Genomic DNA, 25,763 nt, shown 5'->3' on the forward strand with positions numbered 1-25,763 from the left:
CCCCGCCCCAGCAAGCTGACAAGATCAGAAAGCTGCAGGAGACAAAAGTGACAGCACGGAAAGGGGTTCGGTGTGGGGAGGAAGGAGGAGGAGGATGAAGTCAAGTCTAGGATGTCATGTGAGCAGGTGACTAATCGCTGCTTTCTGTATTAGCAGTTCCACCTAGCTGAGACGGGGCGCTAGGTGCGTGCTGTGAGGAAAGGTTGTTTTTTTTTTTGAGGTCCCTGTGAGCGCTGCTCACGCCCTCGCACATGTGCCCGTGTGAGGCTGCGGGGACCACCTGCCATGGCACCGAGCGTGAACTGCACGCACGCATCTCCTGGAGGCACCGCCTGCAGCAGGCTCTCTTACCTTGTCTGCTGAGTCCTCAAGGTCTTTCTCTATCCAAGTGATGTCTGACTTTGCCTGCGGAACAATAAACGAGCGTCAGCACAGAGGGGCTGTGATACTCTGCTCAAGTTTTCCCAAATAATTTGGTTGGTAAGACTAGGCGAGCTGCGTGCAGTCCCTGGTTGTGTCCCACCACGCACACCCCTCCTCAGGATGCGATCCTGAGCCGTGTTGGTGGGTCCAGGAGCAGGAGGAGCCGGGGGGAGCCAGCTGCTCTTAAAGCCTTTGTCAGGCTCCGACAGGCAGCAGAGAAGGACGTGGTGCTGCCAGTTGGATACATGCGTTCCCCAAGAACCAGAGCACCACCACCAAAGAGGGAGACTGACTTTCTGGCAGGTTGATTAACGTCTAAACAAGATTTTGCTCCGTTACATCTGGACGGGCTCCAAAAGCATCTGTTCTGGCAGTGATGTCCCCAGTTTCCAGCACGGCAGAGAAGTCTGGCACCCCAGTGGTGAAGAGAGGGCTTCTCCTCAAGGGCACGCTCGGCATTTCTAGAGCAGCCAGGAGGAACGTATTCAAATAGAAAAACTCACCACATCCCTCGAGGGCAGGGAAGGGAAGGGCAGCTCAGCTGCTCTGACAGGTCCCTGAGCAATATTAGAAATATTATTTTACATCGCCTCTGGGACCAGACAGAATTCTGTGAACCCTTCCAGTGAAAGGCAGAAACATTTGAAGGGAGCTTAGGAAAGAATTGCTGCTCAGCTAGGAAACGGATGCTTCTCCTCCCAAAAACTTGGATGGGGAAGAAGTTTTTGGATGGACAGAGCTTAGATCCCTACCCTGCTGTATTTCTACGAATGCATGTAGATAAGCTGTGGCAGCTAGATGCTTTCATCTGGCTTTGAGAGAACGAGCTGAAGCTTGAAGAGAAAAACCACCCCAAAAATCAAATCGCATTCGAAACATTTCCCCTGAGAGGTCCGTGTCTTCGGCTTGCAGATGAGATAAAACGCGTGTGACTGCGCACAGAAGGGATCTAAGGAGAGAGTCGAGCTGTGACTTCTGTTGTTCCTTTCAGAGCCGTTAGTCAGCACGCCGAACACGTGGGAGCCCGCGGCGCTGGCAGGGCTCTACGGCGCCGAGAATGTCACCGGGTGGGCGCAGCGCGAGGCAGAGCGACTGCCACTGGCTGCCAGCAGGTCTGAAAGTAGGACAGGAGCTATGGAGAAGCGAGAGAAGAAAAAGCCAGCCCTGAGGGCAGGGAGGAGCCGCAAAAGCAGCGAGATCAGAGCTCAGAATTAACTGGTTTTAAGCTCCGGAAGGACTCGATCAGATCGGAGGGGGCCCTCGCCTTCGCCTCGTCCCCTCCTTTCTCCGCCGTGGTGCAGGAGTGGCCGAGGTCTCTTTTGGGAGGTCTGGGACAAGGTGGCTGTCCCACTTGCCATGGGGGGAAGCCGACGTGCTCGGCAGCCAGCAGAGCCCCAGCTGAACCCCTTCCCGAGCCCTAGTGCCCAAAAGTGCCCACAAAACCCTCACGGTGCCCCTGGGGACGGCACACACTCAGAAGGAAACCTGCTCCCTCACGGCTCAGGCTCCCCAACACCTCGCGGGGAGCAGCGAGCGCCGTGCCCACCGGGGAAGGACTGGCTTTGCTCCCAAAGGCACAGATCGCTGCGGGTCCACCCCAGCAGCGCCAAGAGGCTGCTCCAGCGAGCTCTCAGCCATCTTCCGACGCCCACGGCCTCGGGGAGGCCATCTTACACAGATCCCTCCGCTGGGAAATTACAATCACCACTCCTGGAAAATAAAAGAACACCCACGGCCGCCGACCAGGTTCGAGTCCAGGAAGTGGCAGGAGGCAGAGGAGGAGACAACTTCTTTTGAACTTCTCAACGCCGCGCTCTGCCTGCACAGATGGCTCAGACATCCTGCACCAGGGGCTGGGGACACGCTCGGTTTCTTTCCAAGACCAAGTTCAAAATACAAGTCCTCTCTCCCACTTTCCCCTTTTTTTGAGGAAGGATTTTACGAGCCAGAAGCCGAGAGACAGGTTTGTTTTTGCTCGCATTTTGTCACTTTGCTGGTTGATGTAGTCACATCTAAATGCAAGAAAAAAAAACTGCAAGAGCTAGAAACAGATTATGCTTTTGGCATTTCGCTTCCTATTCATCAACAACTAACCAGAAGCTGTTTTAATTTCTGTTGCTTCACACATGCTCTGGTCCCAAAACATTCCCAAATTCTGGCAGCACCTAGGAAAGACACTTCTTAGAAAGCAGCTTTACCATCGGAAATGCCTTTCCCAAAAGCAAAACCTGTAAATTAAAACTGGACAAGGTCTGGCTCTCCAAGCTCGGGCGATTCGCCGACTTCTCCCTGCGCCCTGCAGAACAGACAGCACGGTACTGCACGCAGAGCAGATATTTTACCAGCTCGACACTTGCCTCCTGGATCCTTGGCTTGCTGCGGAAGAGGAGCCTCAGCATCTCCAAAGCTTTATGCTGCTATTCTCCCATAGTTTGCAAGCTGCCTTCCGAACTTAGAGCTCTCTGCAGCACCCAGCCGAGCACGAGAACCCCAAGTAGTAGTTACGTCACTGGGATGTATTTTGGGAGTTTTCGCTGAAAGGAAACTGTGGTTTCAGATGGGGAAATTGCATTGTGTGGTGATCGCTGCGCAGCACCAGCGACCAGAAGACAACACGAGGGGACTTTGGTGGTGCTCAGGCACGGCTCCTTCCATCAGCAAATCTCAGCGGGCTGCCCAGCAGGACGGGTCCTGTAATCCCATTTCACACGCAGGCACGCAGAGAGAGCAACTGAGCACACCTGGCTCTCCCCACAGTTACACTGCCCCGTCCTGAGGGGCACAAGTGATGTTTCCAGCCCAAACGTACCCCATACATCAGGTGTTCAAATGCAGGCTTGCACCTCTCCAGGGAAGGGGTCAGGAGGAGCCATTTTCTGCACATTTTCCCCGTTTGTCCCTGCCCCGTGTCACAGCCTCTGCTTGGTCATCTGCATCCTGCTGCATCAGGTCTTTCAGAAACCGCTGCGAGGCCCCAGGCGAGGTTTGCACACTGACAGCTGACAGGGTTGCACAATCCAGCCTGCTTGCTTCGGGGTCAGCTCCTGCGCTGTGCCACTGCCCCGTGCAGTGCCCTCAGACATCCAGAGGTGTCCTAAAGCAGCCAGGGGGGAGGAACTGGAAGTGGCCAAGTCAGGCAGTGCAGGCACGGGGACTAGCGTGGAGGGGAAGGAGGGCTTCAGTGCCACGGCTCTGAATTAATTCTCTCTCCCTGTCTGTTTGCAAGGAAAGTGAGCCATGTGCTTGCTCCCAGTTCCCACCAAGAGGCCATCTGCACTTCTTCTATGCAAAGCAGGTGCCCTAGCTGGCTCCTGGAGCAACCCTGCTGTCTTACCGGTGTCACTGCGAGGTCACTTGCTGTTTTACACAGCCCCGCTAGCCGTGCCCGCTCTGCACCTCCCGAGTCACACTTTCTGCTTTCAGAAGTGACTGCTCCTGCTGCACGACATGGCAGGCTCACAGTGTCCACAGCTGGCAGGCTGTGCGGTGCTGCCCTGGGCTGCAGCATGAAAACTGCTCCCAGGCTGCGGCTGTGTCCTCACGGGAGCATCCCAACAGCTCCTTTCCGCTTACACAGCCTGTTTCTTGGGGATCTCCCCCTCCTCCTGTGACAGGAGACACAACAGACCTCAAAACAATTCCGTAGCGGGGAAACAGAGAAGCTGGAGCTTACGTTTGGGCAGCCAGGACTCGTGCAAGGAATTAAAGCAGCTCCAGAAGGCAGGCCTGCTTCAGTGTGGTCGTGAGAAAGCATGACTGAGTATCTTAGATTGTGGTCTAGCCTCTCTTCTTATCAGTCTTCTGACCTATATGTTAACCCAGCTGAAGCTGCAGCACAGTTTCGTCCTCACCTCTTTCTGCCTTGCCAGGACCTTGCTCAGCCCACCCGATCCTCCTCTCACCTACAAACAGTGCGCTGAGTTCCTGGGGCTTTCCACAAGGAAGAGGCCCATCCTGAAGTCCCTCTGCTAAAGCCAGGGAGCAGAAAGCAGTCTTGGTTGGAAGCAGAAGCCATCTTCACTTCAGGTGCTGCTAACAGCCACGATAGGAAAGGCTGCTGAAGGAGTAGAAACCTCAATACTGTGTGCTTTGCTCCCTCTGCTCCCACAAGAAGGGACCAGGACCAAATATTCCATCTGTTAGCTGCCTGTACGGTGGTACGTCTAAAGCAAGAAGCATAAATCCAAGGAAAACGCAGCCCAGGCAGGCAAGCTGTGGGTCTCAGGGCAAGGAACAGCCAGGCTGAGCCAACACAAGAGCCTTCTGCTGTCACGCTCCCAAGTGACCTCGTGCATCCGCGCTGAGTTTGACACTCTCAGGGCAGATTTAAGTTGCTTCCAGGCCTTACTCTGTATTTTTTGAAAAGCAAAAAGGTGGTGACAGAAGTGGGCTTGCCAATTCTTTCTGTTCTATACCCATGGGTCCTGGGAGAAGCGATGATGCTATCTGAGCAGCAGTGGGCCAGACGCTGGCACTGCAGCGCCAAGACGCGGCTGTAAGCTCAGTGTGAACCTCCTGCTGTAAGCAAGAAACATCCTAAAAAAGACATCACCCCAAATCCAATGGTGCCAGGTCCAAATGGATCCCAGCGCGTGGTTTAAAAATGCTGTAATCCGATTCTGTGTCGGCAGACAAGCCTGTAGGGCCAACTCCAGCAAGTCCTAACGTCAGCTCCATAACCAGGACCCCCTGCTCGCTTGCTTTAGACCCGAATACCCAGGGGACTGCCTCTGCCTCCTGCCTGGATCCAGCTCCATCCCACCAAGCTCTGCAAACACCGGCACAGCAAGAGGGGAGGGAAGGCTCGGCGCTGCACCAACACGAAGCCGATGGCGTGAAGAACTGCTGCCTGAGGAGAGGCAGCTGCTGCCATCTCAGCACGCTCCAGCAGTGGGCTCGTGCCCCAAAGACCGAAGCGAAGCCTCAGCAGAGGTTTCGGCTGCGGGCCGGGCCTGAAGGTCTCGAGCAGGAGCAGGATGAAGATGACCTCTGAGCTCTTGCAGCCCAGAGAGAACAACTGCTGGGGGTGCAGCTCTCTCCAGCGCAGCCTGTTCCTGGGGGCTTGCAGGCAGGTGCCAGCCTCAAGGGCACGGGAGCTTGGGGCTCCTGAACTTTTGCATCAAGTTATTTTGTGCAATCCACTTCGGAGCGATTACCACCCCGCTGAGCAGCAAGTGCTGGTAACTGGGGCTCCCACCCTAGAGAGTGCCTGAAATAAACGGGAAGCAAAGGGATCCTGCGAGCTTTCACAGGAAACAAGTGTGCTTTTTGCTCTTGTAGAGAGCAGAGAGGCAATGGCAGCACAGAGGCAAAGGCAGCTCTGTCTGGAACAATTTTTTTTTTTTTTTTTAAAGGTGGTGGTTCTCAAAAAGGGGAACAAAGCAAAGAAACCTCACCAGCCACTGCTCCCCTCCTGCACAGCCCTTATTTGGCAGGGCTGACGGACGGCTGCTCTCGTTTGCTAGCACAGCAGCAGCAGGACCACCTCCTTCTGCCTTCGCTCCTTTGGTGGGCCACCTCCAGGAGCTCCTGGGAGCACCCAGGTTTGGTCCCAGCATGAGAAATCCCACGTGAGCACCCATCCCTGAGCAGCACAGCTCCCTCCTGAGCAGAGACAACGCTTGTGCCCTTGCAAGCGAAGGGCTTTGGCTTGTGGTACGTGCGTCTGAGCAGACCCAGCAGGCAGCACGGAGGGTGCAAGGAGCTGTTTGGAGAGATGGGCTCAGGAGGGACCGAGAGGAGGGAGATTTGCCAGAAGCACGCTCAGCTCTCAGGGCAGAAGCCATTTTGACACGAGAGGAAGTGCTGCCCACAACAACAAGATGGTCGTAGCAGCAGCTGCAGATTTTAACTCGCTTTCTTGCCATCTACTAACTTCCAGGAAAGCGAGGCAGGCGACGCTAGCTACCCCCACAGGAAACCTGCCCTCCCACCCGCGCCTCTCTCTCGAGAAGCCCGCGGCTGCTCCTGGACCTTTTGGGAGCTGGCTGCCCCGGCAGGCTGAGAAATGTCACCGTGTACCTGCGCTAACCCGCAGCACAGTCACCGCCCCAACCACCACCTCTGCCAGCCCTTGCTGGGAGGGGAGAGTAGGAGCTAGGTCAGAGTGAGCAGGAGCTGTTACTCCTTGTTTGTGTAAGGGAGGGAGCTGTTTCTTGGCTTGCCAGGAGGGCAGATTCTTCAGAAAGATGGAGTGTTACAGGCTGGGTTTGAACCCCGCTGTTGGCCAGGACAGTCAGTTCTTTTCCTGAGAATTTCACAATAACGCCGATCTCGGAAGAGACCTGGAACAGGCTTTTGTGCAACCTGCATCAACCAAGGGAGGCTGCAGATTTGAAGCTGAAAAGTGGTAGCCAGCAGTATTAAATCCAGGTTTTGACAAGGTAGTTCTCACTCCAGTTTGGAAGAGAAGTTAAAAACCAATGTCCAGCCAAGCAGAACATTGTGCGAGATCATAATGATTTAAAAAACAGCTTGGAGAATTCAAGAGTTCCTCTTTTTCTAATCAAGCAGGCATTTCAGTATCACGGTTGTATTCAAAGATTAATTTCTGAAGCCACCTCTCTCGTGCTTACGCATACCACACAAGCAATTAAAGAAAAAAATAATAATAATTTGAAACCTCAAGCCGATTTAAAAACCTTTCTGCCCAAGAGGAGAATCTGTCCTGATCTCTTGCACATGTTCCAACCGGTCTAATTCCTGCCCACGCTCCCTGTGCCATCCCAGCTCCCTCAGCACCGCATCTGGCCTCCCTCGTGGGTATGAAACCTTGTGGGCTCCAGTTTTCCTGCTCCAGCATCATCCAAAACACGGCCAAGCATCGCTGCAGGGCTGCCTGCTCAAAGCAGAGAGCTGACCGCTCTTTCACTGTGCCCTACAAGCCAGGGTTATGTTAGTTTAGTACGTGCTAGCACTCATCTACGAAAAGTCACGGAGAAGAGATGCAACCTCTCGCTTGAGCTCCTCAACCACTTCCATCCATCCTCAGACCAGGAACGGCTGCAGAAGAATTCACTCCTGGAAGGTGCATAAAAAAGAGGCTGCAGAGGCAGGGAAGAGCTGTGCCCATGCCCTGCTGAGACACGAGAGGAATCAAATCGGCTTTTGCAAGAGGAGGGAGAAACAGGACAGCACAAACACGGGCAGAGCTTAAAAGAGGGAGAAACTTAGAGCAATCCCAGAGGCGGATCTGTGGGGAGAGGCAGCTTTGTTAGCCCTGGCACGCTTTAAGCTCACGCTGAACAAGGTATCGGCTGTTTTGACAGACAAAAGCCTCCGCGAGGCAGCCCGAGCGCGCGGGGTGGGGGAAGGCAGGGCCCACCCGCAGGGCGGCTTTGAAGATGGAAGGCTTGGACAAAGTCACTTCTACAAACACGGATAAAGAGCACCGGAGACTTCGGCAACTGGAACTTCCTGATAAGTGGATAACGAGGGGGGTGGATTCCTGGCAGGGAGCTTTCAGGCTCGAGGTTCGCAAGAAGGGATTGCAGAGAAAGAACAGCGCTGCTACGGGAAAGAGGCACGTCTCGCCCCGCGCCAGCCCCGGGGACTGTTTTGTTGGTCTCCTGGAAAACAAAACAAAAAATGGGGCAGGGAGAAAGAGAAAAGAAACGCAGGACACACAGCTAGAGCTCTGCACAGGGATTTCTGAGGAATGCTGGTGTCACAAACCCTGCCTGTCACCTCTGTGCACCAGCTCTTGCCGGCAGCTGGGAGCAGCGACTGACCAGCTCCATCGCGGCAGGGATAAGGCCAGGAAACTCCCTCCACGTGGCTTTGAACAAAAGCCACAGAACTGTTCACGCCAGGCATCAGAGCATCCTAGAAGCACTCCGTCATTCTCCTTGGGGTAATTCCTCTCCATTCCGAGAGGCAGCCAAACGCTCAACAGAAAATTAATTCGGTCCCCCCCGGGAACAATTCTGCTGCCCATCTGAGCAGCGATCTTGGCTCCCCACAATGGGGTTTATAAGCAAATCCCTAAAAAGGGAAAACTCAAACCAGGACGGTCCAGTTTTACCCTGTTTGGTGTTTATTCAGAGCAGTTCCACCCTGTCTTTTTTTTTTTTTTTCAAGGGCCCCTTCTTTCAGCAGAAAGCTTACTTCTCTTGTACGCAAGAAAATGACCCACATCTTCTTCCGTGGAGGTGGATGGAGTTGTAACAGGAAGGAAACGCTGCGAAATCCCGGAGGCTACAAATAGATACCAACGCTCTCCGGCAACAAACAGCAGAGCAGCAGTAACAGAGCACAGGATTTCCCAGCAGAGCGTGGTGGCAGGGCACCAGGGCGTGCAGCTTGGGCTGTGTCACCACCAGAAAGGGGCTGAGCAAGTGGCGGGGCCCGGAGGCACCCCTGCTGCCCTGCCACAGGCTCCCCGGCCGGGCACACTCCAGCAGGTGGCACTCAGAGCTTCTTCAAAGCCCAAAGCACATTTCTGAAGAGCAGAGAGGGATCGTTTCATAAATACCTTCGTCGAAACATCTGGCAGCCCTAAGATGGGGAATTTAGGAGTTGATTAAGGGATAAGGTGTTTTCTCCACCAAAGGCTGAGGCTGAAGGAAGGAGGAGCCAGAATTTGGCCTGCCAGCAGAGCTCTCACAGCAGGGCAAGCCCTCCTGCTTCACAACATCCTTGCTGACCCACTCTGCTGCTGCCTGACTCATCTGACCAGGAGCACCAAAATATTTGCCTAATGCCAGAGAGGTCAGGTCTCTTGTAGGACAGAGGGGAGACAGAGCAGAGAGCCTCAGGCACAGGGATGCCCCTTGCACTCCACAATCTCTTCTCCTGTCCCTCTCCAAGGGAAGACATTCTGGCACCAGATCCTGCAAGCCTTTAAAAAAAAAATAAAAACACTAATAAAATCTCTCCACCCTTTCCAGGCACAAGCCACAGCTGGCCAGGATCAGCTGATGAGGAACAGATTGGGATAAAGATACAAGCTCAGGCAAAAGATCTGCCCAAAACCTGGAGACTTTCCGATAGCTCCCTGGTGCCACTGCAGCCAGCCACAAAGCTGCAGCTGCAAGAAGAGCACTGGCAGGGGGCAGAACTTTGCACCCAGCAAAATGAGATACCAGAGAGGAAAACACCTTCAACTGCTGGGAGATAAGGAACTACTTAATCGTGCAGCTTCTAAAGGACAAATTGGTTCCCGTATAGAAAGTGCAAAGGATACTGCGAGCCTTTCCTGCAGCCCTACGGATTCTGCTTGCAGGCAAGGAGGAGAGGAGTCAGTCTGTTAATCCTCACCAAACTCAGATCAACTTGTGTGCTGATGGTGGTAAAAGCAGAAGACCATGGCCCAGGTTTCTCTAAATGAGGAATCCAACTCCTAAGAAGCAGCCCTGAAGCACTATCCTCCATGTAGGCCCGATGCAGTTGTGCTGCTTTCAGTGCCGAACAAGCAGGCTCTTTCTAACCGGACTGGAAAATACAGCACTGCTTGCACAACGCGGACCGAGATCGCTGCCCCTGGAGTTATCGTGGGCTGTGGAAACTATTCTCTATTGCAGGAACGCTGGAATTCCACACTCCTCCCACAACACAGGCTGTGGGCAGTTTTCTTCTTGCAAAACGTGAAAGTCTCAGGTCTTGCTGGAGCCTCTGCCTGGTGAGTCCCAGGTTTGGGTACACCGAAAGCACCCACCCCTCTCCTGCCCCCCAGGAAGGACAAATTGAAAGTAAAGTTTCACACGCTCAGATGGTGGCTTAAAATCAAAACCACATCGAAAACACACCCCGAGTTGTGTGGTACTGACACCCTTGTGAGAACGTGCAGGATGAGAGCCTGCCACGGCAAAGCACAGTTTTTCATCTGACTTGAAAAAAAAATACTGTGGCAGCCAGCAACCAATCCCTCCACTGCTCGGCCATGCCACAAGGCACGCTCCTGCTCCGGGTCCCTGGGCCAGGATGGCATAAAATGAAGATTTCCAGCCTTCTCCTTCCCAAATATCACAGTAGAGGAATTACAGACACCTTGAATAGCAGGAATATCTCATCCTGTTTCTCACATACACAAAAACTGCTATTTTAAGGAGCTGCTTTCTTTCTTTCCTCGCTGCCCTTGCCGAGACCCACGGCTCCCCTCTCCCAGCACGGCCCACACAAGCTAGCCCAGGAGAAGCAGGACCCCCAAGCACCACAGGCACACGAGCCCCGTCTGTTTTAGCACGCTGTGCTCCTTGGTGGCCTGCTGACAGCGCACAGACATCGCCTCCCCCTTTCTGTCACCAGATCCTGCATATTCCTCTGTAAGTAGGCCAGCCCGAGCCGGAGCAGTTCAGCTGCACACACCTCTCCTCACAGTGAGGGAATCGATCCCACCACATCTCGGAGTGCTTACGGGAGCACAAAACCACTCTGCTCGCAGTCAAACCAGGATCCCTTGACCCGTGGCAGCAGCTTTGCTGAAGTCTAGGTTTCAAGTACAAACGAGGGATGAGTGCCCTCGTTTGCTGTACCTGAAGGTGAGGGGGACGTTTCCTGGATGTGCACTCTGCGACTGGCTAGGGACGGGCCCAGATTTCATGCTGCACTCGGGTAAACCCTTTTTGCCTCAGAGCAGTGAGATCAGCTGGAGTTTCTCCTGAGCCCAGCCAGCTGGGAGAGTGCCTCTGCTTTCCTCACCGTGGAGGCAGTGCCAGGCAAACAAGCGAGTAGCTCTTACTAAGGGCAAAGGGGAAGAGGAAGGGCTGCGGGCCAGGCAGGAGTCCTTACAGGGGAGCTGGGGCTCAAAGCTGTCTGCGTGCAGAGTTTGTGAACGCTGCCTGTCCCCCGCACACTTATAGGGCCAGCAGGAGCTGTTCTTGCTCCCCGAGCCACCTCTAGGATGCTGTGATCTTGCTGCTGCAAGCTCCGTGGGACAGCCCGCAGCCTCAGGCAGCACCGTGCAGCCGGGGGGAAAAAGTTATCGCAGCTTCACCTGGAGCTAGGGAAGGCATTTACTGCTCGTGTCAAAACCACGCTCCAGCTTCCACATAAAGCCGACCCTTGTAAAGCTGCAGGAGCTTTGTAGGCTGCCTGCGCGTGCAGGAGGAATCCCAGATGTGTCTCTGAGCCAGCGATGAAGCCGGTTACCCTCCAGCAAACCCGGAGTGAGACTCACAGCTCTGTGCTTAGGAACACCTGGCCAGGGCGGTGTGCTCCAGAGACCCAAGTCTGCTCTGCACCTTTTCCAAAATCTTTAAGATTTTCAGTTCTTCAGTTTGAGCTCTTTGGGGTCCTCTTCAGCACCAGCACTGCTGTCTGCCTGGGCACAGAGGCAGCTGCCACCACTCCAGCCCCCACCCCATCTTCTGGGGCCAGTTTTCTTTCTACCTTTCCCTTTCCCTCAATCAGAGGGAAGAGCACACGGCTCCCCTAACCCTCCAGAGAAGCGCAGGCAGAGCTCTGGCTTTGCTCACGCTTCTTCCCAGGTCCACAAAGAACTTGACTCCACTCCAGTGCCCCCTCTGCCCCCTGCAAAGTGCACCCATCTGCCCCCACAGCTCCATCCTGAGACACGTGGCTGAGGGGAGGATGGCAGGAGGATCCCTCGCTTTGCTGCAGGCTCAGGAGAATTCACCCCTTTGAACTCTCACCGGGAGATGGATGACACAGGCTGCCTCTGGGGGCAGATGGATGACACATGTTTCCTCCAGGTACGGTGGTGTACAGTAAAAGAGGTGTTTTTTCTTTTTCCCCTCCAGTTAAAGAGGCTTCCCGGATGCAGAATCTGAGGCAGTTTCTGTTAACCCCTGAGGTGGATGGAGGTGGAAAAGGAGAGGGCAGAGCAGTTGTGATCAGTCACAGCTCTGCGGGGCGTGCTGTGCAGGAGGGCTGTTAGAGCGCTGCTCGCGAGCTCTGCAGCCTTCGCTGCATTCCTCCTGTGCAAGTCCTGTAAGCTGACCCCTCTTCAATTATTCATTAGAGTCTGCAGCTCATCAGAGACTCTGCTCCTCAAACAGGCATTTATTTGTTATTTTTTTGAAAGAGCTCAGAAGCTTGCTGTTAACCATCGCCCGGCCTCACCAAGGACGAAGAGCAAACGTTCTGGCAGGACCGAGGCAGGCAGCTGTCAGGCATTACATTAAAAACAAACCCACTTGATTACCTCCACTGACAACACGGAGCAGCCGGCTCAAACCCAGAGCTTCACCACTGACAGGCTGGGAAGCAGCACGTTGAAAGAGCAGCAATAGCTGCAGCTAGTCCTCGTGGTGGAGAGGGGAAGGCAGATTGCCAGGCAGTGCTAAGATGTTCTGCTCCCACCAGGTTAGGCCAGGCCTCGGGGTCTGGCCCAGCAAGAGAATTCTTTGCTAAGAGGCTGGAAGCAACCAAGAGGGGCACTGGGCAGAGAAGGGATGTGCTGAGATATCCATCTCTTCCCACATTCGATAGCTCTCTAATTCTTGGAGAAAACAGCAACAGCTGTACAAACACACCAGGTCTCCGTTTCAAAGAAGAGCATTTCACTTGTTTGTTTTAAAACCTTTCATTTTAAGAGGCTGCAATTGGAGTCGTGTCCTGCGCTGAGGCTCACACACCACTGGGCTTCCAACAAGATCTGCGCTCAGCCTGGAGTAAGAGTTCGCCTGCAACACTGACAGCATGCAGCAACAAGAGCCCTCCGTCACCTGGACACTAGAGGGGCACGCAGGACTTGTCCCTGGTGGCCACCCACTTGGGGATGCAGCTCCAAAAGCTGTCCGAGGATATTCTGCCATGCAGGTAGTGAAGCCAAGCAGCAAGAGGCAGATTGCTGCTGGGAAGCAGAGCTATGACCAAGCACTAACACGCCATGCCGTGATGGTGCAGCAACAGACTTCCCCTCTGACATCCTACTGGAGGAGCATGAAAAATTCTGCTTGTGCCCAGAGGTCAGAGCAGGATTCCTCATCAGCAGCCTGCAAGAAACCGTTGCACATCCAGTTTGAGCCCAGCTGCTTGCTGCCACCCACAAGCACCTCAGCAGGTGCACAGAAACCCCGACAAAAGTAGGAACCAGCCTTATTCCTAACAGCAGTCTGCTGCTATCAAAGCACACAAGGACAGGAACAGAGCAGCCTCGTGTCTTTCAGCTGTCAGGTAGATGGCTACGATTCCTTCAATCATCCCGAAGAATTACTATTCAGAGCTGTGATAGCGACTCTCCTTTGCCATCACTGGAGCTTTACAACCGGGTGTTTCACCCACAACGACACGAACTAGTGTTAACACTGACAGTGCAGGTATTTCTCTGGCCCAGCAAGTCCAAGTCCTCAGCTTCTGCCTTTAGCTTCCCCTGTTGGAGATGATGCAGAGGACGATCCTCCTGCAGGCTTTACCTGGTCAGGACACGGGGATGGATCAGTAGGAGTTATCCAGATCTGGGTGAGAGCTGTGTGTTCCCCCTTGCTGCCTTCCTGCTGGGGTTTGCTGCCTAAGAGCAAGGCCCAGCCTGGCCAGGTGGGGCACCTCGTGCCTGGTGTGCAGAGCAGAGCAGGTCCTCGCTCCTGTCTCAAAGGTCTCTTTTATGGCACACAGCAGAGCTGGCAGAGGTTACTCATTCACCTCCCCAGGTTCCACTGCGCCCTGTGATTAACACCCAAGAACAAGCTGATCAGCACTCCCAGCCTGCACCTCCAGAGAGAGAGAGAGTGGGCACACTCAACACTGCAAATCCCCTCCTCTGCTCTTCATTATGAAGTGATTTCGCTAATTGGGTGTTGTACTTTTACGTACAATTCCTCACGCTTGGCACCTTCATGGAGTACATGCTCACCCCTCAGCCAAACTGGTTGCAGAGCACGCTGTAAAGCCCCAATTATGAGAGTTTCCATTCTTCCACTCAATTCAAGCCTTCTGCTGCCAATCCCCAGCTGAACAAGGACAAATCTTCAGCCTACCTGACAATTAAAATCTAGAGAACATAGGAGAGAATGAGATTCCATATCAAAAGACCAACAAACAGGGCTGGCAATTAGCCCCTGGCACAGAGCAGCTTCTGAGAGCATGGCACAAGCCCTCGTGTTCTGCTGCTGACCACAGAAGCTGCACCAAAACACTGTGCTGACTGCACTGCTGCTATCATAAAGCCAATGTCAAATTTAAACTGTGTGAAACACCCTCACCAAAGGAGAGATGTTAAAAAAGACATCCTCACACCTAGCTTTTCCACAGACCTCCTGTTCAACGCAGCTGGATTAGCACTCTGGTTTTAAGGATGTGTCCAGGACTGCTTGGCAGACTGCAAACTGCTCTAACAGATACACACTGGGAACATCCAGATAAGCAAAGATCCAGACATTAGCAATTTAGGATTGTGCTCACTGTCAGGAGAAGGTTTGGCTTGGGATTCCTATGGCCGCAGAGCTGGAATGCTGTTGGGATGCCCCGACTGCAGAACCAGGCTCCTTTCCCCCATGACCACGCAAGGGGAGGCAGCTGCTCTGGATAACGCTCTGCCCAACCTGTAGGATCTTGCAGGCATTTCCAAGATACTCAGATAAACTCACCAGGGTATGATGCTTGCAGGGACTTGTGTACCACAATTGTTCTTGAAAGGTGGGAAGCCACGCGGGAATAAAAGCCAGAAGTTGTTGTGAAACACACCAGCTGTCCCGGGAAGGAAGCGGAGCTGCAGCTACAAAGGCAACCAGAAAATATCGGGCTATTCCCACACCACAGGTAGCCTGGCCCAAAATAGCCCCTCGCTGCATCTGCAGTGACCAATCTGTTGTGTTTCATGCCCAAAGGCCCTCATGTGCAACAGGTGGGAGAGAGATGAGGCAGGCATCAGGCTGCATTGGTCCTGTGCCACCAGCTGCCAAGTTCCCAACTCTTTTGAGGAACTCTTGGACTTCCTCCTTTTCAGAGTTTCTTTGGTTGTTGCCCAAGCAAATAAAGATTTTACTTCTGGCAGCATCCTGCTTATGGGGACAGGAGGAGGCACGGCACTCGTGTGGGCGTTGAGGAATGGCCGCTGTTGCTGCTTTGGCCTATTTTTAGAAGAGATCACAGAATTAGCCGCAAGAGGATCGCAAGTACAAACGTGGGATAAAGGTGCCTCTTGTCCTTACGCACAGCTAGAAGATCCTGAGCAACTTTCAGCTTGCAAGTACACAACCTCGGATGTTTACCGCTGCTTAGTTCTCCTTCTTTAGTCCTTGCTGTAGGTAAAAAGCAGGAGTCAGCACCAGATTGCTGACGTCTGCTCCCAAGCGAACAGAAAAATACACAGATACCGAGCTAGCTGCCTGCCTGCGTCCCCCTCTGGAGCATCAGAGCTGGCTCCAAGTGCCAGCTGGCCCTGAAGTTTAAGGTATGTGTTTATAGTAGGGATTTCATTTGTCTTTGCGCTGGTAGAACATATACACCTTGTACAAACTTGGAAAATGCGGCAGAGGTTATTTCAGGAGCGCGTAGCAGGGCTTCACACATTGAAAAGTTACCGAAAATGGGATTGTCAGACGCTGCTCACAGGCACTTAGGCCATGGGGCCTTGGAAAAGTGCACAGCAGGACACCTGCACACAGCACAAAGCTCTTGTGGTTCCCTTCCCAGCCTGCTGCGGGATGTTGGACAACTTGTCTGCTTCTCTGCTCCGGGCTCCTCAGCTGCAACGGGACCTTGACTCACGTCTCACAGAGGGACAGACGTAGACACAGAAAAGGCGAAGAAAAGCCCACGTGCTTTTTGGCTCTTATTTCATGATCTTTTTGAGGGGCTGTATCTATGACTGGGCTCAGCCAGGCTTTGTCCCAGTGATGTCCTTCAAAGAAAAAAAAAGTCTTCAACTGTTCTTAAAGCAGCATCCTTCAGCCACTTTCACGGGAGGGCAATTTAGCCATGTGTTTGAAGATGAAACAGGTGAAGTCTCAAGTTTTAGAAGCCCAGCTGGAATCTAACCAAAGGAGATGCAGATTTTCTTCCGTGCCAGAGACACAGGCGCAGTGAAGAACCATAAAACCATTATGCTCAGGGGAGAGAAGTGCAGTGGCATTGACCCGAGTCCCGTCCCGTCCCACATTTCCTGCAGGCCGCTGGAAATGTGCCCAACAGCTAGCCCAGGAAAGCAGAACAGGTAGTGGAGATGCAATGGCAATACTAGAAGTTTGGTGTAAGCTTCTGGGAAAGAACTAGCTGAAAAGTAGCCGGTTGTTTTATGCTTAAATTTCTTTTACTACAAACATTATGGTAACCGAGAAACAACACAGGAAGCCTCCATGGCCTTTAGCATGAACAGTGATTCAGAGACAAACTGCCACAGGGCACTCAACGGGTGTAAAGAACGGGACAAACTCTAGACAGGCCATTCAGCAAGGTCCCCAAGCCAAATCAAACACGGAGAGTCATTCTTCATAATTACAGCATGTGTGTATCAGAAAAGGGAATACTGAAAGGCTTGTGCTTTTAGGGCACGGAAATTCCTGTTTTGCTGCCCTTCTGCCCTACAGTGTCTTGCAGGACAGAGAAGTAAAGGCTCAGTGTGCACTAGTAGGAAATACCTGTGTTAATAACATCAGTCCTCAGTCTTGTACTTGGAGAGGGCTCATATCGGAGTAATCACGTCCTTCAACATCACGTTGCTCATGTGGGGAGCAGGAAGACAGCAGATCAATCCCCTCTACCACTCCCTGCTGCTGATAATGGGGATGCAGAGGGCAACGTGACAGGTGTGGAGCTTCTCCTAGCTCCACCAGGGCAAGAGAATAAACAGAAACCAGGCGCTCTGCATGGGCAGCTGTGCCAAACCCATCAAATACTCTTGCATTTCTCACCCCACCTGGCAAGATCTCAACAGAGAAGCGTGTAAATATGGCACTGAGACACCCCAGGGATTCTCACTTCTGACCCTCCTCTACAGCTGCTAGTCCACCTCCAGTGTGCTAGACTCAGGTGGCCCTTTGGGAAACTTCCCAGATAGTTTGGATGACCAAAGGGACAGGAGGAAAGAGGGCTTGGCTTTCCTCTTCCTCTGCTCCAGTCCCTTACGCTCCTGCATGCACTCAGCCAGATTACAAAGCAGCAGCTTACAGGATTTAAAAATAGCCTTCCCCAACCCATTCACCAAGTCAGCTCACACACCACATGCAGCTCAGAGGGATGAGTGAAAGACTTAACCCTGCTGCATTTTTACCTTGGATGGAGGATTCCCACTTTCTTCTGGAGCAGCCTGCCCATTCTGCAAAGGAAGAGAACCTGCTGTTAGCACACACCAGGCACGGAGCACTCCTCTCACACCCCCTGGAGCCTCTTTGCTCTGAGAGCATTTCGTGCTGGACAAACAGGGGGATGCCACTTTCAGACACGGTATGAGAGGGTTGAACTCTTCCCTTGCATCTCGGGGACACAGCAAAAGGCTCTTTCTGCCACGGGAAAAAAAAAAAGCACTTGTGTAAACAAAGCCTCTTGCCCAGGGAGTCTGCAATTAGGGCTGCAATTGCTTGTGGGGTCAGCATCATCCCTGCACTCCTCAGGCACAGATACCCGGGTTGGTGTGTACAGGAGTCCCACTCTCAGCTGCGTGTGCTGCAGGGACTGCTCCAGAGACAGAAACCCAGCGGTGCGGCCGCGCTATCCCACCTCCAGCACTCCACTGTCACTCCGGGACTCACAAAGAAGCAAGCAGGGGAAATCAGGTGAAGACAGGACAGCAGTGCTAGCATGCAATTTACAGCCTCACAGCCATTTTGCCTTCAGATTGGTTTTTAATATGAGCTTTTATCAGTAATTTATTACCTTATCACAGCTGGTATCACTGCAGGAAATTGGCACCACCTGGCTTCAGGCCACCTTTGGCCTGCAAGTCAAGCTTCTGTTGCTGGGGCTCTGTACAAAGTCACAACAGGTGACCTGAGCTGCCTGCAGTGGCACCGGGCCAGTCACACTCAGCGCTGAACCGCAGGCGTATCAGGTTCAGCACAGCACCGTGCCTGGAGGAGCCAGCAGAAGCAGGAGCAGAAGTGGGTGGGATTTACTTGGAGATACTGGGAGCAGGGTAAGCGTGTACAAAAGGGTTTCTGCAGACTAGGGAGAAAAACAAGGGCACGATGATTTTCCTTTGACATCTATTTGCACTCATCTCAGGCTCCAAAAAATCATGGAAACCCTCACTTTACCTGGAAGAACAAAGCAAATTTATTCACTTCTCTTTAGATCTTACAGTCCGAGAAAAGAGGCACAACACATTTGTATTTCAGCCTCAGATTCCTAGTTGAATGTTTGGGTTTCACTGTTTTTAAGGGAAAACTTGCCTTTGCTGACTTTCAGGGAGCTTTGGGGCCACTGGGAAAACCTCCTGATGTTGTGCTCTCTTCCTACATTTCACTCGGTGCTTCCACTCTCCTCCTTTCCATAGGTCATCAGTGCTGTGTTTAAACTGCTTGGGTACCTGCTTGCAGCTAGCTCGTAATGAAGGATGGAGCACTGAAGAGCTCAATTTCTGTACAAGCGTGGTTTTCAGATAACTCAAACCACAGCCACCAATCTCCATGGGTCTTCCTGTTCAGCTCTCTCCTCTCCCGACTCAGCCCAGCCAGCACAACCTGCAGCAGCTCCCAGAAGAGCTGAGCAGAGAACTGCCACACCAGCTAGGGGAAGGAAGACCTGCCCCAGCCTGATGCTGGCCCTGCAACATTTACATTTATACGGAGTTACTCTGAGCTCCCCAAGTCCCCTTAGTACCACTCACAACGGGGTTTGAGCTCCTAGGATTTTCAGGCAACAACTGAAATGAAGTCATCGCACACCGCCACGCACCAAGCTCTTCCAGAGGAACACAGCCCTGATGTTTACACAGAGCTATTAGTGACATTAGCACACCGAATATCTAAGAAATGAAGTAAGAGTTTATGCTTATGTATATGCTCCACGAAGAGGGGGAGACACCGTGCTGAAGACAGCCAGACTTGGAAGCATGCTCGTGTTTACTGGCTCAGCTGTCACTGATCAACAATTTGTAAGTTGCTGCTAATCAAAACCATAGCTCTGGGAGGGCTGTTTATGTCTCAAACAGCTCGAGTCCCGTAAGAAGTACGATTTCCATGTCAGACAGAGAAATACTGCCTGGCTCACGGTCTGGAAAGCAGATCTACAAGGCACGTGTCAGGAGAGGGGATGAGTTGATGCATGGGACAAGCTCTTTTATTCCCCTGGGAAGACCAGCATCTGGCAAGCAAAGGCAGGGTCTGTTCGAGCCCTCAGCTTCGGGGCTGAGCTGGGAGACACCAGGACCTGCCAGAGCTTTTGAGCGCGGCAGTTCATCAGCTCCCTACCCCGAGGGACACTTGTTCCGTGCACTTGCTGCTGATAACAATCGATCCTACCTGGGAACGGAAGGGATGTGGAAACAAACAGAACAGTGGCCGTTCTAGGGAGGCTTCCTGGGCACGTAAATCTGTGGCCTTAGCGAGATGAAGCTCCTAATGCAACAGTCACGTTCTCGAGCTGATGTTGGATGGATTTGTAAGGAGAGAATTGCAGTATTTACAGCCAAGTGTTTTCCTTCTACCCGAGAGAAGAAACAGAGCCTTTATGCCCTCATATGGGATTCGAGAGCCGTTTGTAAGCTTCCACGATGGAAACACGCTCCCAACTACAGACTCACCACCTCGCAGGATAACATATGGCTATTTGCTGCAGCACGAGGAGAGCTGAAATAGTTGGAGGGTTTCTGGGTTTGACGTCTGTCTCTTTAAAATGCTGTATTCCTGCACTCCCCCTGCATACCACGCACAGCATGGTAGCGAGTGCATGTGTGTTTGCCTCCGATTGTGCCACAGCCACTCTTACAGCACCTTGTTCTCCTGCTTGGAAAGGAGCGGCCTCGATGTCCTGCTCGGAAAGCAACCCCCAAGAGCTCCCTGCAGGCAGCATCTGCTGCAGGAGGGAGGCACGGCGCCTTCCCTTGGGTGCCCACGGCAGCAAGGAGCCAACGCAGACCGAGCAGGGCTTGGTCCCACGTCCCTCACCAGGGGCCACGCGCTGTCCCTGTGGCTTTCCAGCCAGCACCGCTCCGTGGCCGAGGGACACGGTGATTGCAGAGCTCATCTGATGGCCACGCGGGGTGGCAGCCCGGCAGCAAGGGCAGCTCTAGCTGAGGATGTCTGGGAGGTAATGCAAAGGCCCTACCATGCACACGCTGCTCTAAGAACTTTTTTCTTCATGGCATGCAGAAAAGTGTACCGGGAAAGAGGTGTATTCAGTTACATAACTGCCAGCCTGGCTGAACCTGGAGATATTTATCTTAGGGCATCTTGCATTTTAAATCCCTTTAATTCCACATAATCTGCAGCACAGGGAGGAGCAATTTACAGAACAAGCCACCGCTGCTCTCATCTGAAACCAGGACAAGTCTCACCCCAGGCAGGACCACGCGCGCCTGTGCCCACTCCTGCTGCCATCAAGGCCTGCGCTCTATAGTTAGCACCATCAGCACAAGTCATCCTGGATTATCGACAGCTCTGCTTAGCCAGGCAGCCTGCTGCTATTTCTGGACCTCTAGGTTTTGGCCGGTCACTTCCGAGACACCCAGATATAAGCCACGGGGAGCAGGTACCGAGGGTGCTCCTTCTCCCCCCCTTTGATGAAGGGTGAAACATTCAAGCAGGCAGCAGCAGGGGAAGAAACCCTTCACCCCAGAGCTTCTGCTCATTTGACACAAGAACAAGACGTTTCATTTCTATTTTTAAGTGGATCTTGCCTGTTGCACTTCACAGAAACGAAAGAATTCTGCAAAAAAAATAAAGATCTCCAGCTCTTTTCTGCAGAACTCACACAGTCCAGACCGAGGAGAGTCTGCATGAGGCATATCAGAGACATAAGGCACTTGGCTTCCTCCCGTATCTTTGATCACTGTTTTATGCACTGTTCAGCTAAGATGCTTGAAAAAGATAGTTACTCATGAATAGCTTCTGCTCAATAAAGGATGATACAGGCAAAAATAATTAGCTTGAAGTGGTTGGGTTTGTCGTAATCCCACGTCAGTTGTGTTGCTGTATGTTTGTGTAACAAGAGAAGAGTTTAAAGAAACGCATAGCCCCGATGACAGTTTCCATCGCTATGGTGATGAAGTCATTCAACTCCGCTCTGTCACTTGTACCCTGCCCCAGCCAGATTTTTCTACTACATAAGCAATATTCCGAATAACACAAGCTTCTGAGGGAAGAGGGAATGAAAAAGTATTATGAAGCGAGCTCAGTGCCCGGGACAGAGGGACTTGTCTCCTGCAGCCGATCTGTTCCTGCTCCCACTGCCACCCACTCCTGGCAGACTGGGACAACAGGCGCCAGCTGTGACCGGTGCCCAGCAGCAACCGCTTGGGGAATGCAGTGGAAAAACCCCAAATCTGAAACAATAGGTCTGATGCCTCCACCAGCGTGGTGACAGCACCTTTCTGTGACTCAGAAAGCAAAGGTTCGAGGAAGCCGGTTTCAGACCTCGATGGCAAGGATCCCAGGCAATTTACGTAACTGACATTCCAGAAAAGTCTCTCGCATTTCTCCGTGGTACCACCTTGCCCGGGAGAGGTTAAAACTTTCTGCTCGGGCCTCTGCTCTCGGTGACTTTAACCTCACAAGGTAAAAACAAACCCCCACCGAGACTAAGTCCCTCGCTGCGGTTTGCAAACAGGCTGGAGAACCTGAAGGAGCACAGCAACATCTGGCCCAGGTGGTGACAGCCAGGCTCAGAGGTGAAACTACTCGTGTGTTATCTTCCTCGCTGGAATCCAGCACACGGACCTGCTCACCTCGAGCCTCAGGGAACTAAATTGCTAACAGCCCATTTGAGGTGGCACTGAGATGTAAAGAGACTGACCTTCAGAAATATCAGCTGCAAGCTGCTCCCGACCCTGGAGCTGACCTAGAGCTCTGGTCAAGGTGAGCTGGGGGAAGGCAGGCCCTGAAGTTTCCGTTTACAATTAACACACCTGTTAACTAACGCAGTGGGGAAATCGTTCTTGGTGCTGCCACGATCTTCACAACTGACTCTGGCTGACAAACGCAGCGGGCCCCCCACAGTTCCGGTCAAGAGATCTCGTGATGTTGACACAGCCGGCTGCCGGGCACCTGAGCCCTGGGATTAGGCAGTAAATGAATCTCACCGATGGCATTTATCGCCCTGGGCACTAGCGTTCATTTCCTCCCATGACAAGACTAGTTTCCAGGCTATCTTCCTGCTTCGGAAGAGAGAAACCACAATTACAAAGCGCCGTAATCCAGCTCGAACCTACCCCAGCACACCCGGCTGGCTCCGCGCACGTGACGCGGTCTCAGGAATGACGATCAAGTCGCTGCAGGACTGCCATCCTCTCCCACCTTCTGCACAAACACATCCTCGTGACTCAAGCGATGCTTCAGAACGGATGCCCTCAGCCCACTGCACCCGCACCTTGGTGCCAGATGCGTGCCCGCAGCGCGGGGACCCCCCGCACGGCTCCCACCCACCCCGGGAAGTCTCCGGGGGGAACCTCGCCGCATCTGGCTGATGAAGATCAGGAAACCCCCACTCTGGTTGCCAGCAGACCTTTCTGCTGGCGCTGCAGTGCTTAGTGAAACGCAGCCTGTGCTCTAAGCAAAGGTCCCTCAAGTGAAAATGTTGAATAGGAATAAGCACATCTGAGCGGTTAAGCACCACAACATCCCTAAGTGTGACAGGAGGGGTAAGGGAGCGTGACAGCCTTCAATCCAGCCAAGTGGGAGAGCACCAGGGGCTGAGCAAAGCGCCTGGGACAAAATCCACACCGCCCCTATCACTCCTCCAGGGAAGCGGCTAGTTCCAATTTGGATTAGGAGATGTTTAACTAAAGAGTGCCAGAGCACGCTGCCTCAGCTGGCTGCTCTGCAGCGGGTGAGAACTGCTCCAAGCTGTCCCTTTATGCCGAAATGGCTGTGAGGCAAGGCTGCAGATGTGGGCAGATGCTGTGCACCGTCCTGCACATCTGGGCTGGAAGCTTTCATTAAAGGCAAAGAGCAAAGCAAGAGGGAAGCGCACACATCCAGCAAAGTAAAACAGAGCCATGCCTGGGTACCCCGAACCTGGCACCCAGGCCTGCCAGGGCAGCTGGGTCTAGGCAGACAGACAGCAAGGAAACCTTAAGGAGAAAAACCCCAAATCAGAAGCGTTTATTCCCGGGGCCTTCAGCAGGGCCAGCCTTCCCCTGTGTTTGGGTGGGCAGAGAGGTGCACGCTACTCACACGTTACTCATCGTTCCCCGCAAGGCGAGCAGCGGAGCCATGAAGCCCCCGGCGCTCCCAGCCCCGGGGCCGTGCAGGCAGAGCCCTTTAGGCTGGGAGCAGCCGGAGCAGCTCTCGCCGCCCTCCAGCCCCCCCCGATCCGAGCCGGGAGCCGGCCCCCAGCCCTGCCCGCAGCCCTCCGGGGAAAGGCGCGGGGAGGCTCCGCGGGGCTGGGCAGCGGCGGGGCAGGAGCGGAGGGAAGGAAGGAAGAAAAAGGGAAGGAAGGAAAGAAGGAGGAAGGGAAGGAAGGGAAAAGGGAGGCCGGCAGGGCGCTCCTTTGTTCCGCGGAGCCCCCCTGGGGGGGGGGGGGGCGGCGCTGATCCCCCCGGGAAGGGCCGGTGCCCCGCTCACCTCCGTGTCCAGATGCACCAGCTCCATGTTGGGCCAGGGCTCGGCCAGCTGGGCGAGCGGCATGCTGCCGGCGGGCTGTGATTGCCCCGCAGGGCTCGGCAGGGCTCGGCACGGCTCGGCTCGGAGCCCCGCGTTGGGCACCGGCTCCCCGGGCCGGGCCGGGAGCGGCGGGGCGGGCCGGGGCGGGGCGGCCAAGGGGGGAGCCGGGGGAAGGCGGCGCCGCTCCGCCCGCACGGCTCCGGGGTTTGGGGAAGGGGGAGGCTGGGGGCTGCCGGGGATCGGGAGCTTTGCCGGGGAGGAGGCAGAGAGAGCAGGGAAGGGCCCGCGGGGAAGTTGCGGGAGGGATCCGGGCAGGTGCCCCAGGCGAGGAGGGTTTGGGGGCTGGTGAATTCGGGATGTGCCCGGTAGGCATAAGGGATGTTGGAGGTGGTGGTGAGGCACTGGCTAGGGAGGAGATCCTCCAAGGCACCCGAACAGCAAACCTGCTGCAAGGTAACACTGCCCTGAGCGTCCAGCTCTGCTGTGTCCTGGAAGGATCCTTCGCTTTTTGAGCTGCAGAAGTCAGCAGCCGGCTCACTGTACACACAGTGCTACACGGCATTACCAGAGGAAGAGGCTGTGAGGGTAAACTCAGTAAGAGAAAATTTGTGTTTCTGTTTAAAGCAGGAAACGTCTCTGGGAAATCTGTATTTTAGGTTTGAAATGCACAGGGAGTCACTGCTCACTGCTGCTTGTAGGGCCCTTCTCCCCTTTCTGTTCCTGGCAAAACAGATTAAAAACACCCACATCCACCTTTCGACACTGTCTGGAGATCCTCAAAGGAAAGGAACCTTAAGCACAAGTGCTTGTGTACAATCGCTGTTCTGCTTTGCCAGGCTTCTCACACAGGAAAAAGTTACCAAAACCCAAGGCATTGTGTTTTTGTGTTTCGCTACAGAAATGTTATAAAAAAAATCTTTTAGAAAGGGTGCATCACTAAGAGTTGACCTCATCAAGGTGTGGCTGGAAATACCATTTAACGAGCCCAAGTGAAAGCACACAGAGCTCAGGTTTTGCATTCTGCAGGCATCTGTCCCAAGAAGCCAGCATTGCACAGTCCTAAACCTGTAATCTGTTCAGGGAGGGCAGTGAACTCAGAAAAAGCTCAATTAGGGCAGAGCACAACACTGAAAAATTCCAGTTAGTCTTCACAACACTTAAGCTAATCTGTAAGTCATCATCAGGACCTGCCTGTGGTTTAGGCTGTTATCTGTTTCACATATGGGGGAATCATGTGTAAAAAATTCCCAGGGTGACAGAAAGTGTTTGAGCCAAGCCTGGGAACCGCTGCCTCCTAGTCCTGTGAGCAGAGCACCCTCTGTGCCCTCAGTGTTGGAGTCCCAGATGAAGGCGTTCAGTAACACAAACCCACCAGGCCCTGTTACAGCCAATTAAACTCACATCACTTACTTTTGGTGCAAGCTGAAGCAGATCTCGTGGAGAGTTATTCATTCAGCTCCAAAGCTGTCCGTAATTTCCCCGTATTGCCTGGGACACGGTGTGCTGTCTGGTTACATCCATCCTCCAGCTGCTGGAGATTGGAACCTGTTTTAAATGGCATCAGTAACACGATGATGTCAATACTGGCGTCCCACTTACCTTCTACATTTAATTGCAAAACGCATCTCCCTTTCTGGATTTCTATCTGCTCTGCGTGCATGTTGAACAGGTCTGCGGTGGGAACATGAAGAGAAGTGTGTGTAGCAAAGGGTTCTCTCGATGTTTTCTGTAAGGAGAACAAAA

General features: G+C 53.4%; 1 protein-coding gene across 2 annotated transcripts in view; it reads right to left on the reverse strand.

The window, feature by feature from the left end:
• Positions 1 to 24,128, reverse strand: part of RPS6KA1 (ribosomal protein S6 kinase A1) — a 40,591-nt gene extending 16,463 nt beyond the window's left edge. Inside the window, exons 1-3 of one of the 2 annotated variants that reach the window (XM_032202330.1) lie at positions 23,982 to 24,128; positions 17,534 to 17,578; positions 352 to 405 (exon numbers count right to left, since the gene is read on the reverse strand). In XM_032202330.1, coding sequence (XP_032058221.1) covers positions 352 to 405; positions 17,534 to 17,578; positions 23,982 to 24,044 — 162 coding nt within the window. In that variant the 5' untranslated portion in view covers positions 24,045 to 24,128. The remainder of the gene's footprint in view (positions 1 to 351; positions 406 to 17,533; positions 17,579 to 23,981) is intronic. The other variant, XM_032202331.1, reaches the window with a different exon arrangement.
• Between the last annotated feature and the right edge of the window lie 1,635 nt (positions 24,129 to 25,763).

This window comes from Aythya fuligula, chromosome 23, assembly GCF_009819795.1.
Source record: "Aythya fuligula isolate bAytFul2 chromosome 23, bAytFul2.pri, whole genome shotgun sequence".
NCBI classification, from domain to species: Eukaryota; Metazoa; Chordata; class Aves; order Anseriformes; family Anatidae; genus Aythya; species Aythya fuligula.